The sequence below is a fragment of the Lutjanus erythropterus genome, chromosome 15 (assembly GCF_056507025.1).
Source record: "Lutjanus erythropterus isolate fLutEry1 chromosome 15, fLutEry1.hap2, whole genome shotgun sequence".
Taxonomy (NCBI): domain Eukaryota; kingdom Metazoa; phylum Chordata; class Actinopteri; order Lutjaniformes; family Lutjanidae; genus Lutjanus; species Lutjanus erythropterus.
The window spans coordinates 33,393,254-33,409,577 of NC_139331.1; the positions used below are offsets into that span (position 1 = coordinate 33,393,254).

Below are 16,324 nucleotides of genomic sequence, written 5' to 3' on the forward strand. Positions count from 1 at the left end.
GACTCCAGGTGTCCACACTGTCACTAAACACTGTATATCCTCTGTGACAGCAGACTCTATGACACAAGCCATGAATCTCTAAGTACAAGTGAGCTAACTAGGAGTTTTTATAGCTGATACCCACAACAAACTTAAAGTGAGTAACCTAGCAACATTGAGGCTTCAAACAACCCATAATGCAGCATTCTCTGTAGAAAGTGGTTTTGTATTTTTCAGAAATATAACAAAATTATAACACACTTTCTCCAAATGAATTTGCAGACAAATATTTAGCGTATTTCAGCTGACGTGACTGGTTTCGATCGATTCAACACACAGTATCTGATCAATCACATTGCATCGTATCAGGCTGCAGCAGATCGGTTTAGCACGAAGAGAAAATGTGATGTGTAGACCCCCCCACTTCCCCCACCTCCTTCCCCCCTCTCTCTCTCTCACTCTCTGTCCCTCCACATAATTACCATGCGTAGTCTCTCGCCCTTGTCTGCAGCATTCCCTCGTTTCTGATCTGCTTTAATTACCACCGGAATTTTAATTGGCGGGAGACAGCAAGGTGGCTGAGGTCACACACACACACACACACACACACACACAGATACACACACACTGGTACACACAGGCAAGCCGACAGCTTATAACGTAAAAGATGGAGGGATCATTTGAGGACAAGTGTGTGAGTGTGTGTGTGTGTGTGTTATCTGGTAGAAATATACGCTGCCCTGTTATACGGTGAATGAAATCGATTTAATCACAGTTTCTCTACTCTCTGTCTCTAATCAATTTTCTATTCTACGTCGGCCTTTCTAACACATCAAGTGTCACCATTTCATGAACATATAATCATGTTTTAATTAGATTATATGAAACTGAATGTATGTCTTGAATGTCATGAAGAATAAAAAAACTGTTTAATCATAGACCATACATGAAGACATACATGCTTTCTTGAAGCAGTGGTGTTGTCATGTAAATATTTTACTAGTATGATAACAGATGCATAGGATGGATTGTGTTTATCCCAAATGTTTTAAGCAATGGTCAAATCCAGAGAAATCCATAATTTATTCAAGATAATGGTGAATTTAATGCTTGCTAACTTCCAGAGAAACTTGGGATATGGGAAGGAAATCTGTGAACGTAAAGAAAGAAAGTAGTTCCTACATGAAACTGTTCACTGCACGGTCTGTCAGTTATCCTGAGCACCTGGGTCACGCTTTTTGGAGAGAGACACCGGTTTTGCGTTTTTCAGTAGAGCTGGGCGACATGTTAAAATTTTCCAAACGACCATCGTCAGCCCATCAATCAGCGATTGATGATATCGATATCGTCCCCCCTCCTGCCTCCTCCTGTCCTCTCGGTTCTCAGCTGTGAGATGTGCGCAAACGGCGAATTCACCACAATACGCACGCTGCGTACGTTCACTACGTCCTATAAATAAAATGAACTTACAAAGTGTCAAGAAAGTAAATGATTGCACACTTCTTTTCTTGTTTTAAAGGAGGAATACAACCGCACACCTTCTGAATTAAATTTTTTCTCTTTTACCACACTAAGACGACCTTAATTGGCTCGTTAACTCTAAAAAACACATAAAAACTCACCAAAACCATCTTTGTTAGTCCGTCGACTCTTCCAGCAACCACCAGCTCTAGTTTGGTTGAATTAAATCCTTAATTCGCCGCGTGAAAAGAGCTGAAAGAAAGGATTTTTTTTTGGTCAGCTGAGTGGGCGTGTACTGCGCCGCTGGATGAGAGCGCGTTGCAGAGTGGCAGCTGTCACTCTGCAGACCATTACATTAGCAAAATAAAATGGCAAATATCGCCCCAAAAAAGCGGCTGGTGATGGATTCAGTCCACTCGCACTACTTTTTAAACATGCTTTTTTGGTGCTTTGAGCACAACAAGCCAAGTACCATCTATTCTCACTGTATTTGAGGGAAGTCAGACTCTACAGCCAATATCTCCAAAACTCTGTAACTCACACCAAAAAAATCCAGATAGGCAAGAGACAAAATATATATTTTTGATTTTGGGGTGAACAGTCCCTTTAAGGAAATAGCGATGCTTAATGAAAGGTTCACTTTGTGGTATCTGCTTGTTTTGGCGGTTGCTGCTTATCTCTCAGAAGCTTCCTCTTTTTCCAGATTGGGCTTTTCTGGCTCGAGTAAATGTGAAATTATAAAAAAAAGGCTTGTGGTCCTTCACTGCCTTCAGTTCAGTTTATCTCAGAAATTGTCCAGGAATAATTTACTGTCTTAATAATTCATATGAAGGCATTTCAGTGGCAGGATAACATTGGCACTTTGTCACTTAAAGAAAACAAAAGAAGGAGGTCATTGTTACATAGTTAAAATGTTTTTTCTTGGCAGGTTCGTCTGAGAAACACACAGCGGTTTCAGTCAGAAAAGCAGCGTCACCTCCTCCAACTCGCCCTCCAAACACAAAATAAGCTCTTTCATATGGAAATACGCTAATTGATTTCCTAAAATCCACATTAAAGCCGTGTATAATTGTGCTTGCTGTTTTGGAGCAATTAAAGCAGAATTTTCCCAACAGTTAATGACTATAATGGGATTTGCGTAATTGAGGCCCCGGTTGAATAAGCTTTGGTTTTTTTTTTTTTTTTTTAGAGGCCGATTCTCCTCCTCGATGAGGGCGAGTGGAAATCCGCTGCAGTGTCTTAACACGTGGGCCACGGCAGAGGGGAGTCACTGCACTTTGACCTTTGACCTTTACACACAAACCTTTTCCTTTGGATGACCCCCTCTGATACAGGATATCATCGTGCTCTTTTTTGACAGTTCTATGTAGGAACCCATTTTTCTTGGAGCTAGAAAACATCTGTCAACACCACAAAATGACATTAAATTTATTTTGTGTGCGTGTGTGCGTGTGTGTGTGCGTGTGTGTGCGTGTGTGTGTGTGTGTGTGTGTGTGTGTGTGACAACTCTGACCATTGCCCTGTGTAACAAAAGTCCAATTTATATCTGAGACCTCCTTGTGGATCTGTGTCGATGCTTCTTGTTTTAAAGCTAATAGAAACATCAGATCTGAGTCAAGTGAAATCTGTGGAAAGCTGCTGGTTATTTTTATCTTTTTATATTAATTTATTTATTTCCTATCCTGAGAGCAATCAGCCTTGATATTGATTGTGAAGATTTCAATTATGTTGTGAACCTGACAGAACAGCCTTTATGTTCTCGGGAAACAAGTAGTTTGAGATCAATTTATTTTTAAGTGTTAAAACCACAAATGATTTTTTTTTTTTTTTTTTTTCTGAAACATTGTCTCGCTCTCGCTCTTCTCCACCTGCACGTCACTTTGATCATGAAGGCGACACTAAACTATATAAGTCACTGTAATTGAGTAATTTAAGTATAGACAAATCTGGCAAAGTGCGTCAAGGTAACGAGCCACCATTGCTGCGGTGGCGTCTCCTCATGTCTGTGAAGTCAGGAAGAACCTGTTGAGTTCGGCTGCTGCAACGTCACGTCAAACTTCAACTTTGGAAAAAAAAAACGCAACGCAAAATACACAAACTTTTACTTCGTGAAAAGTGCTGCTGTCTGAAACCAGTCCATCCCAAACTCTGGGTCGGGGCCCACAGGTGGGTCACAGGACATTTTATTTGGGTCGAAAAATATCAATGTGGCAATAATGTTTGGTGCATAAAATTTCAGGAAATCGGTTAATTGATCCTGTCACAATCTTGTCAACTGAAGAATGGGAAATATTGATCAGTGTTTCACAAAATCCAAGATGACGAAGTAAAGAACCAGAAACTGTTCACATTTAAGAAGCTTGCGGTGAAGAAAGATGGCGGGATGCACAGAGCTATGGCCGGATTCGTCTATAGAGTTTGGAGAATGTGAGACCCAAGATAAAACTGAAAGAAGGAGTGGGACGGAGAGAAGAAGATGCTGTTATAAATCCATTTGATATTCCAGCATCATTGATACACAACACAGTTAAATCACTAATGTTTCAGAGCCGCGGTCGAAGCTTGATGGATTAGATGGATTCTAACTTGCACAAAACTCAGTCATATATATTTACATTTGTCTGTAAAGTTAGAAATTTAAATGTGTAAAAGAATGCACCTCTTTTAAATGTTCAGTTTTCACAGTTGCAAAAGTAGAGCCTTTGTAATCCTGTGTTAGAAGTAGTTTGTTGTTTTATGTTGCATTTAACATCTTTTTCATTCGGCTCGAGTGAAATCTTTTTAATAAGTGTGCTTAGCAATAGACATAACCAATGAATGAGCTAATTACCCTTTGTCTCATTTGAAGAAATTATTTAATTATGCTTCATTTTCATATTCATAAATGATCAAAGGGCTGGATTGAGGTTGTTAAATAGCCGAATTCGGCCCGCGGGCCCCCAGTTGAATAGGCCTGCAACAGACTAATATATTCAACCAAACAGCCCCTCTGTCCCTGGAGAGGGGAGATGGCAGGGCAACAGAGGGGATGCATTTTGGTCTGTTTCATTCAGGGGTCGGTAACCTTTATTATTAAAGCCATTTCTGGTCAAAAAAAGAAGAAAAAAATCTGTTTTGAGCCACAACTATTAAATTCTCCATTTTACTCTGAGACTTTTAAGTTTTTGGATTTGGCATCCACAGCTAGCCAACGGAGACTTAACACTAGAGCTGCAACGATTGATTAATTGTCAATGACTAAATTAATAAGTATTATTAATTAATGAATTTATTATATAAATAAACAGATTAATAACAGTGATAATAATCGTTAGTTGCAGCCCTACTAAGGCTGACCACCAGCAAAATCTAGAGGAAAAAGTGCTGAACCAGATGTGACGCACATTTTAGTTGATGAAATAATAAAAGTTTGGTGGAGCATGTAAGCACTTTAGGGCTACCATAATGGTAAATGAAAATTAAAACACTGAAACAGTAAAAATGTATTCATTCAGTCACTGGAGAGGGGCAGAAGAGCCACATGCGGCTCCAGAGCCTCAGATTGATGACCCCTGCCTTCCCCCCTCAAATTGTCTACTGCTTGTTAGCACAAAACAGTAATTTTCCTTTGTCCGCACTGCCAAAATAGTGCACTTACAACAGCATAGAACATATAACAAAGACAATCATGGTTATGTTTTGACCCCTACAGGCTTCCATCAAGAAGCGTTCATCCATACAGATCTGATCTTTTGTCTGACAATGACTCAATAGTTCTAAGGGTTCAAAAATAATATACGACTGAGCTAGCCTACCCAGTAGTTTATGGCTCAGTGTTGGCACATTCGGCTGTGTTCTGGCTCCGTAGGATCAAATGTGATCTGGCCCATGTGTGTGTGCCAGCTTGGCTCGGCTTTCAGACTTATTTGACCTGAGAATCGGCTCCAGTTAGCGGCAGAGGAGCGAGCTTTGGGCCAGCGAGGTTGAAGATAAACTTGCTCAAAAGATCAAATAGTAAATATGAGAACAAAGATGGCTGCTGATCGTGTGTGTGCCCTCTGTCTCGTTTCAGCGTCTACGGCTGCCCGCTGGCCAAGAAGAGGAAGGCTCTGGAAAAACAGCCACTGGAGCCAGCTGCCAAGAGGAGGCCCTTCCTCACCTCCTGCCCGGGAGAGGAGGAGGAGGAGGACGAGGAGGAGGAGGAGGAGGAAGCCATCGCCTACACCAGCTACGAGAACGAAGCCATGGAGGTGGGCGAGGACGGGAAGGAGCAGGGGGAAGTAGTGGAGGATGACGAGGAGGAAGACGAGGGCGAGAGGGAAGGAGATGAGGACGGGGACGTGGAGGACGAGTTCTCGGAGGACAACGAGGAGCAGGGAGAGGAGGAGGAGGAGGAGGAAGAGGAAGAAGAGGAGGAGGAGGTAGAGGTGGAGAGGGCGGATGTGACGATGGGAGGAGAGCGGGCGGAGGAGGAGGAGGAGGGGATGTACGAGGAGGAGGAAGAGGTGGAGGATGGTGATGATGAGGAGGAGCAGGAGGATGAAGGAGAGGAAGATGAGCAAGAGGAGGAGGAGGAAGAGGAGGAGCAGAATCGTCAGCATGGTGAGTTTACTGATTCCTGCATTTTCTTACTGTTTTACATACATTGTTGTCAAAGTGCCTTCTAGAATGACCCATGTGATAGTTGCAAAAATATAGATTAAAGGGATAGTTCAAATTTTTTGGAGTATTGCCTATAGTGGATAGTAGTCGACACAGCTTTTTCTGACACGAAACCACGGTTACATAAGCCAAATAATGCTCTATGTCGCACAACCGTACTCCTTTTGCAAAAACAGTAATTTCCTCCCACAGTCCAAAGACATGCAGGATAGGTGCATAGCATAGCATAGGTGAATATAAAGTGAGAGTGAGTGGTGGTCCGTCTCTATGTGTCAGCTCTGCGATGAACTGGCGACTTGTCCAGGGTGTGCCCCGCCTTTCGCCCAGTGTCAGCTGGGATAAGCTCCAGACCCTCCTGAGACCCTTCTAGGATAAGCAGTAACAGACAGTGAATGAAAAAGATGAAACAAAAGGATGGCGGTCGACATGCCTCAGTTTGGTGAAGCATCAGACAGCTTTTTCCAACATGAAATCACTGTTATATAAACCAAATGACGCTCAATCATACTCCCTTTGCAAAAACAGTAAAACAAAAGTTGCTGGGCATTTTGCTTACCATCCTGTTACCTGTTATCAAACCTTTATTTTGAAAGGGGTCAGTGCTGTGCTCATTGGTAATGATAATGAACTGTATCTTTTGTATTGAACTAACTTTATTTACTCAATGCTGTACAACCTGTGTGCAGCATGTATGTATGTATGTATGTACACTGTAAAACATCAAGTTTTTGTACATTGCCAACACAATATTAGCCCACAGTTCATCACGTGGTGATTCAGAAAAGATGACCAACAGTACAAGTTCCCTGTAGAACACTTGACTACTTGACCATTCCATTATTAGAGATTTGGACATTATTAGGACCTTATATCATTTGTGTCTGTCCCACAGCAGCCTGATCAGTTTCCATGTGGTCCCCCATTAAAAATAATTGCCCACCCCTGCCTTAAGTCTTGGTTAAATTTAGACCAGTAGTTTCAAAAGTCTGCATGACTGAGTCCTGAAACCTGGAAATGAAGTAGCATTTTTGCACCCGGCTGGTTCCCCCGTCTCCAAGTCAATTGAGGTTCAGGTTACTTTATTTGTATCTGTAGGTAGATTTGGTTTGCAATTAAGGAGAGACGGGGCATCTATCTTGACACTTTTGCAAACAAAGACAAACATGATAAGCATGAAAAGTTCTCAAAGGCTCCAAGGACTTAATAAAATAGAGAAATAATTAGTTTTGAATCAGTTGGATGTTTGTGATAATGTCACAAGCATAAGAGACTTTTGCAGCGATACGATAAAATACATCAGTAAATCGTAAATGTTCATGCTTTTATATGACTTCCAGGTGGTTGGTAACAAGTGGTTAAAAGAGACTGCAGAGGTTGATGGGAACGTTAAACGTCACACCACACACTGGTCATTTACTGGTGGTGACGCTGAGTAGGCGTTTATAGCCTGATGTTAGCCCTTTACTTCTGATGACGAATCCATTTACGCTTTGAAGATTATCTTGCTGGCCTGTCCATAAGACACTCGGTCCAGCACTTTGGAAGCCACTTTAGACAACAAGAACTATTTGGTTAAAGTTATGTAAAGTTTGTAAAGTTGACTATTTGTAGGAGAAAGGATGTGTGTCACTGTCTCTGCTGCTACTTGTTCTTCCTTCTTTGTGTCTGAAGGACAATGTTACAGGTGCCAAGAAAAAAATATTCATTAAGACTTAAGAATTATTGTATTTCAGGCAAATTATTTAAAAAACTTGATCGAGATAAAGTATGTAAATTTGTGCCAAAGGTCTTTGTCACGGGTTTCAGAGTTTCGGGGTTCAATGTTTATTTTCGTTTTTTTTTACTTGCCCGGTCGGGCATGTGGATCAGAAATCTACTGTTTATTAGTGATTATCATATAACAACACAGACTAAAGTTAAAGAAAGATGTCCTTTATTGAATAATAACTGATGTGACTAGCATTTTTTTGTTTGTTTGTTTAAAATTAGTTTATCCTTATAATTTAAAGTTGTTCTGCTTTCGATCTTTAACAAAATAAAAGTAGCCATCTATGACCTGTGTCAAAAAATTTAAATGAATTCTCTTTGGTAATGAATGTGTATACAATTTAAAAACAACGCAGCAGTCACACTCCTTTAATAAAATAAAATAAAAAGTAATAAAATAAACAGTTATCCATGCATATCATGTTAGATATTGTCACAGTCCAGTGTGATATTGATAAATGTGATATTTGATGTATTGTTACATCTCTACAGAGCAGAGAAAGTATTGAAATGAAATGATTACAGTATAACAGATGTATATTCAGGGGCCACAAAAAATGTTTCTGAAGGCCCCCACTGGTCCGCATGCTACACTTTGACAGCCTCTAATTTAGAGGATTTACATTTAAAAAGGACTAAAAGTGACCTCATGTGGCCACGTTAATAATCACTGCAATTATCTTATTCTTATGATAATTACAGTCATTATTCAAGAGGTCACATTTCAGGAATATTTTAACATAAGTCACAGGTCGAGTTTTCAGCAGGAGGACAGCGGGGACAAAAATTAGCCACCACCCACCAGACAAATTCTGAAAAAAAAAAAAAAAAGAGATAACAATGTTAATCTACTGAGTAGCTTCTAATTTTTGGCTCTTGGTTTTTAAATCACGATGGCACGATGGTAGAGGGCCAAGCTGTCGAAGCAGCGCGATGGACGAGGACATCCATCGGCCTACTTTGACAATCAGTCAGTTGATTTGAGTTTTTTTTTTTTTTTTTTTTTGTTAAGAAAACAAAAAAGAAGTCAGTCTTTTCTGATCCTGGCATTTTTCGTGATTATTTTCTTGTTTCTTTCTCTGGAGACACAGATTGATGTTTTGATGATTGATGTTCTGACATTTTTTGGACCAAAGAACTGATCACTTGTTCAAGACAATGATCGACAAGGGAAATAAATTGTTAGTTGTGGATCTAATTGCAGTGTAGCAGTATTCAATCCATAATAGGGTTTTTTTTTATTGTAATTTATTTTTTCCATTTGTTTTGCTTTGTTTTTGTTTTCTTTTTGTTTTTCTCTTAGTTTAGTTTCCTCCTCCTGTATATCTCAGTCAAAACTGTGTGATAATTAGTGTATTTATTTTTCTCTCTTCTTTTATAAACCTCTAACTTGCAGGTTTTGATGCATGTAATTGCTCCAACTTTGTGGATGAGAGTTCTAGTACATGGGTGACAAAAACGGGCAGAGGTGAAACATCTGTAACAAAATCTGCCTGTTGTTATCCTGATCTCTGAAAAAAAAAACAAAAAACAAAACGTGAAACTTTTTTGTAAGGCACGCATACTGTGTGTGTAAAGGCCAAACACTGATTAAGAGATACCAGTGTTACAGATTCCATTTCAAAGAGGCTCAGATTCTGGTTCTGGTCTAACTGGTGTCCGGTCCTGGTTTGAGAGGAGAAAGAGCTGCTGAGCTGAATCTCTGGTAGACCAGATGCTCTGCGCTCTCCCGCCCGCCACTTTTCCCTCGATCCCCCCCTCTCCACAACACCCCCCGTGTCCTCAATCGCTTCTGACAGCGCTTCACGAATAATCGGGAGAGGAGCTCTGCTGAGTTATTAACTCCCACCCTCCCCTCCCCTCCCCGTTCGCCTCCTCGTCTCGGCGGACGTGTCACATGCGCTCTGCCTCGGCTTCTCCTCCTGAGAATATTTATGGCTCCCGAATCGGAGCACCTCACACGCCTCCCTTTTCAATTTCTCTGCTCTCATTCGCCGTCTCTGTCCCCAAAATCAACAGCGAGGCTTAGCAGGGAGAGCGGCGCTGCTCAGCACAGCTCTGGGTTGTATGTTTTTTGTGAGTAAACAGTGAATCATAATTGGGAGAGATGCAGCTAATGTATTCAGAAATATATGAGAGGAATCTGGGTTCATCAGCACTGCCGAGTTTATTAGAGACTGAGACTTCATTTCCTTTTCATCTGCAGGATTTTTACTCTATAAATGAGAAGATAGTTATATTATCAACAAAATGAAACCTCTTTTTGACCAATTACCTCCTGTTTGTGTTGTTTAAAGTGCAAAATACTGAGCAAAACTCTGCTGATTGGTGAAAACCGGCTGTGATGTGAGATGTGTTTGGATGTCGAAACGCCATGAAGCCTGACAGGTTTGTGTTTTTCTTTCCCGACAGCAGAGAACCACTACAAACCCAGTGGACAATCAAAGCTCATTCCGATCCTGAAGGACGACAACAACAACAACAGCTGCACCATCAGCGCCGGGAACGGCACCGGGGAGGAGTACGAGAACTACGACGAGCTGGTAGCAAAGTCGCTTCTCAACCTGGGAAAGATCGCGGAAGACGCCGCCTACCAGGCCATGACCGAGTCCGAGATGAACAGCAACTCCTCCAACAGCGCCGGGGAGGACGAAGACGATGAGGAGGATGACGGAAGCGACCAAGGCGACAGGAAAGGCGAACTGAGCGTGGACCTGGACAGCGACGTAGTCAGAGAGACGGTAGATTCCCTCAAGCTGCTGGCGCAGGGCCACGGCGCCATGCTGCCCGAGGACGGATACCCAGAAGGTGCCATGGTGGATGATGGCGGCCATGCTAACGGGCGGCCCGGCATCGGGGTGAGGGTTCAGGCGGAGGAGAGCGAGGAGGAGGTGTGTCTCAGCAGTCTGGAGTGTCTGAGGAACCAGTGCTTCGATCTGGCTCGGAAACTGAGCGAGACTCAGACGTCTGATCGGCCCGCCCACCACGGCCTCCACCACCAACTCCAGACCCCAACAGAGCAGCAGATGGTCCATCACCTGAACAGGTACGTAATCTCTCAAACTGCCAGCCCAGTCCAGTTGCAAACAGGCCAATGAAAAATGCTGCAGCAGGCGCAGTTCAATCTGAATACGTTGCACCGTTTTTAAACAGTTTCAGGATTGAACTTCATGTTTCCCTTAAATTGTCAACAGCGGTGTTCAACGGGATTTCGAGTATGTTTCCTCGTTTGATGGTTGTGTCGAAGTGTTACCCAATCAGCAGTGATGTCTATATAAGCACTGCAGTATGAAAAAGGTGTAATAGTGTGCTTGTATGCACAACATGGTGTCCCAAATCTGTTTGAATATGTTTTGTCGCAGCCCTGGACTCGACCCTGGTTTGGCAACACGTTCTCAACCCAGAACATACTGACTGATGCGTCACCGCCCCTCGATGTCTGATACTAAAGCAAAGGTCCCCTCTTGCGGCTGCATGTGAAGCAGCCTGAAAACATACCCAAGCTACAACCATTTCACAGCAGGTTTATGCACAAAAAACAACTTGGGCAGGTTTAGGATACGTCCATGTTTGGAGTTTCAATAACAAGGTAACTTTACATCATCGAACCGAAACTCGTGGGACACAGTTTGCTTCCATTAAAGTAAAATAAAGGGAGCAGAGAATATATATTCATAAGTCAATCATAGAGAAAAGGTGATTATTTTAACTCCAGAACAAACCTAAGAATCATCAAATATTTAAACCTACCTGAAGGAGTTTTTAACTGGTTATGAAACAGTCTCATTTTAATACTTTTAACTTAAGACCATCTGCAAGAAGATCGACTATTTCTGTATGGTTACTCTTAATGTCTGCCGCCAGGTCAGATTCTCCTCGAAATCAGATGCAACAAGCCTGTCTTCATTTTCCCAGCATGAGCATTGTTTCAATGAAACAGGAGGAGATTTTTATTTAGATAATTTTATTTTTGACGTCATATTTTGCGGTTGTCACTGAGGAAAAACGCCCGCTTTTGTCCCCAGGGTTCTCCAAAATCAATAAAATATGAAATTTCCTCGTAGTTGCTTTAATAGAAACAAAAAATATGTATAAAACAGTTTGTTTTAATGTTGCATCTGAGTCAGAATTTCAGCAGCTTATGTTCCTTCTCATTTATATGAACGTACAGTATGTTGATGTATGTTCTGTGTGGCACTACGAGACTCGACGTGTAACTGACAGGTTCTCCACACTCAGTAAACAGGAGCCTGCTTCATTAATGTTTGATGACAGTGCTGTTGTTTCTGTTGCTGTTGAAAAAAAAGTCATTAACACGCCATTTTTGTTCAAATGCCATCTGTCGTTTGTGTTGATACAAATTTACTGTGGTCAAAAAGAGAGAGCTATCATAAGTCGAAAAAAACGTGACAGTATAATATCGTATATCCATGAGACGAAGACCTCTCCGCTGAAATAAATATGAATATTAAAATACTTGGATTAATAAGAGACATAGAGATACTGAGCACTAAATTAAGTTTTTTAATTTTCTGGACTAGAAAAGTAACATAACTGCAGCGCTGGAGAGGAGTTATCTACATGTAGTTCAGTCATGTCCTCGATGTCCAGTAATGTCCTTTGTTTTTCCCAAAGTCCAAACTGAGTCTGGAAATTTACAGACTGATCTTCAACTTCAAAACCTAATAACCTTGAATGATTTTAAAGCTCTGGTGAGAACTCTGGAGTCCAGGTTGTCTGTGCAAGTGTTTTATAAGTTTTAATGTTGTGTGTTTGCATGTTAATTACTTTGTAACTGTGCTGCTGCCGTCTTGGCTGGGTCTCCCTCGTAAAAGAGATGCTTGGTCTAAATGGGACTAACCTGGTTAAATAAAGGCCAGATAAAGAAAATCAAACACTTGTAAAAGGTCAGATTTGGTGGCACAATTAAATAAACAGCGATATGTCCAAGTGAAGTTTCCAAATCACAGAACCAAATCACAATTTTTGAAGAAAGGAAATACGTGTGAGACAACAGCATTATAAAGAGGTACTGCAGTGCTGCATAGATGACCTGGCCTAAAAATCTTATTCTCCAAATGAAAGAAAAGATCTTTGTTCATAAATATCACATCATCACAATTTTATTTTATTTTTTTTTCAGTGAACATGAATATTGTAATGTAAAATGATGATTTCTACTAATTGTATTGCACATTGCATTGCAATTTCAGTCAAACTGATTGCAATGCAATGCAGTAAACACAGATTAATTATTGCATATTTGAATGACTTTTCCCACTTGGCTGTAAACATGCAGTGAATTATTGTAATGAAGAATTAGGCTTCTTTGTGTTTTAGCCCACACAGTCTGTAAATAGCTGTTACAGGCAGTAAGCTGCATGCTGCAGTTTATGAATACTGTTGTCTGTTTGCATTGGTCCCGTGCACCGTGCATCGTGGGTATGCAAGACTGTCCGGCATGGCCTGTTGACACAGAGGAGTGTAGTTCTGTGTGTTGAGGCTGAACCCTGGACAGCCGTGGCAAATTTGACTGAAGGAGACATGAAGGAGATTTGTTCGTCGCCCGTATACACCCACCCATCTTCAAATCTGGACAGTTCACAAAGTCAAAGTCACCCAATTTGATGTGGAATAAAACAACATTTGACAGAAAGCAAAGTGTAATACTGTAGGTTAAAGCTCTGGAATTGAGTTTGAATTTAAAGGGTACTTGTGTCACTGGAATTTAGGAGACTGTAATATTTGAAAATGTTACAAATCTGGTAAGTTTATTAGGTCTCAAATATTCTGCAGCAGAACGAGGCACAGTAGTGTCAGTTTGCTTCTCTCTTCATGTGGAGACGTATTAGATGCACTTACATGACCCTTGTATCTCCGTAGTTTTCAACAGAAGATTTGATGTAAATTATTAAAGTGAAAAATGAGCTTTTGTGTATCAGAGACTGATATTAACTGTAATTTCTGCTGCCTTTACTTTAACAAAACTGCACCAAATTTCTCTCTCATACTGACTGAGGGGAGCAGGACCTCCAGTGTCTGGTTTCCTGGACAAACCATTATTCCTCCAGGCTCGGAGAACAGATTTGGATTTTTTTTCTCAGTGCTAGACGACTTATCAGCAAAGCCTTCTTGTATTTTCCCGTCACCGGTGGTCATTTCTCCTCCTACTTACCTCTCAGGTACGACAGCTGCCAGCAGGGTGCACAGGAGGAGCCCAGGTCCCTGGAGCGCAACTACTCCGACATGGTGAACCTGATGAAGCTGGAGGAGCAGCTAAGCCCTGCGTCCAGAGGTTATCCAACCAGCTGCAGCCAGGAAGGTGACGAAGACACCACGTCGGTGGCCTCGGACCGCTCCGACGAGACCTTCGACATGGCCAAGGGAAACCTGTCGCTGCTGGAGAAGGCCATCGCCCTGGAATCGGAGCGGGCGAAGGTCATGAGGGACCGGATGGCCTCGGAGCACGTGTTTCCCCGTCGGGATCACAATCATCATCATCGCGGCCACGGCGAGCATAGCCCGAGGCTGAGCGGCGCCGGCGAGGAGCGCAAGTCGAGGATGAACCACGACGGGTTGAAGAGGGCGTACTACCCTAAAGGTAGGCAGAGAAAACCCACACACTGACCCTCACAGTGTCAGTATTGATTTGTGTTCGGCAAAGTTATGAGATTCTATATGTTAATTCTATATGTTTATGTTGTTATGGACTCTCAGTCAACAAGTCAAAAAGTAGAGAAGCACCAACTTAAAGTCGGTCTCACGTCTTCGGTATCACATAACACATCGACAGGGATCAAGATGAACTTTTCACCACAAAAAAAAAAAAAATCAATTTTAACTGTCCTGAAGTGAATCGAAACTGTCACAAAATCAGAATGTTGTTTCTTTAATTTATTGTCTTTTATATTATATACTTTTTAATGGCATAATACATAATTAATAATACATATTTTACATATATTTTTAGTCCCTTTCCTCTTTTCTCAAGAGGCTCTTGCCTTTTGCCAAGACTTGCCTTGTTAAATAAAGGTAAAATAAATAAATAAATGCATCACTAAAATGTTGACGAAATAGCTATATATATAGCTATAGCTATATATATGTGTGTATATATGTATATGTATGTATATATATATTTGATAAATTTCTGTTTCTTATTGTTTTATATTTGGTTTATGTAAAGAACCATAAACAGCCACATACACATTTTGTTATCAAAGTATCTCGGCTACTTCAGTACACAACTGGAGTAAATGTATCTGATTACTTTCATCTCTAACAGAAGTTATGGTAAAATGTAAACACTAATGTAAAGTATCTGTAACTTCAAACTCTAGAGCAAACTTTAGAACATTTATTTAGCTGCTGTAAAGTTATTTTGTGATGCTTCATGTTCCAGAACAGAAACTCTGTTAGCTTCATTAGCTGATAGCTCTGTTAGCTCTTAGCTCTGTTGGTCAAACACGCAGCAGGACGCTGCTGTTCATCAGCTGCTAACAGCTAACTAGCGCTGCTCCTGCTGATCGCAACACCACGATCTGTCAGCTGTCCAGATGTTGGCTGTGGCGGAAACAAAGTCGACCTCTCTGAGTGTCGCCTTTAAATTAGATTCATCACCACAGATTCTCTCTTGAGGAGCCAAACAAACTCAAATAATGATACTTTCACCTGTGGAAAGTTTTCTCTCTCTCTCTCTCTGTTCCTCATCTTTCATCCTTCATTCAGATTTTTGGCGAGCAGCTGACATTACCTGTCCTGACCTGCCGCACGCACACGTCATTAGATAATCTACTTAGGTCGAAAAGTAACTCAGTACTTCAGAGTTATTTGGATTAGTAACTGTCATACGGTTGCTATTTTGGAAATTAGAATCCCTCACAGTATTTGTTACTGGGTAAATTAATGGTATTACAGTAATATATTACTCAATAATACATTACTCACTGTTCACGATGTGGCACAATCAGGAAAAAAAAAAGGTGTGTCCCGTGTCCATAGTGAGTTTACTGTCTGAGAAGATTCTCGGTCATCCAGGTCGTGGTATTCGTTAAGGGTTATTGTAGGCAAATGGGTGTGCTTGATTAATGAATAGTGAGTTTACTGCATCCTTTCAGATCTTAACATCTAAACCAAAACATCACGAAAAGAAAAGAGGAGAAGAAGAGAAGATCACAATGATATATTGAAGTGATCTAGCTAAACGTGTGCTTTAGCTCACTCACAAACAGGCAGGAGCGCCTGAAGTTAGCTCACTAGTAGACTGTTTCACTAATAAAAGAGACATTTATTTTTGAAGCATTTCAAGAATCTTACATAATACAAAAATCCCTACAGGGGTCCTGGGAAAGGGAGAGACACATTTTCTATCGTCCCTGTGATGATTGGACGTGGTTAGTCTTGAGCCCTGATATCGTGTTATAGACGTCTCTGTGTGTAATTTTAGGGAATCAAAGTTGTAATGTTTGCTGCAGTT

The 16,324-nt window shown here is 41.2% G+C and overlaps 1 protein-coding gene across 5 annotated transcripts in view; it reads left to right on the forward strand.

The window, feature by feature from the left end:
• myt1la (myelin transcription factor 1-like, a) overlaps positions 1-16,324 on the forward strand; it is a 103,716-nt gene that overhangs the window by 48,260 nt on the left and 39,132 nt on the right. For all 5 annotated transcript variants that reach the window (XM_084737764.1, XM_084737769.1, XM_084737767.1 and 2 more), the window contains exons 6-8: positions 5,492-6,021; positions 10,261-10,894; positions 14,031-14,449. In XM_084737764.1, the coding sequence (XP_084593890.1) occupies positions 5,492-6,021; positions 10,261-10,894; positions 14,031-14,449 (1,583 nt within the window). The remainder of the gene's footprint in view (positions 1-5,491; positions 6,022-10,260; positions 10,895-14,030; positions 14,450-16,324) is intronic.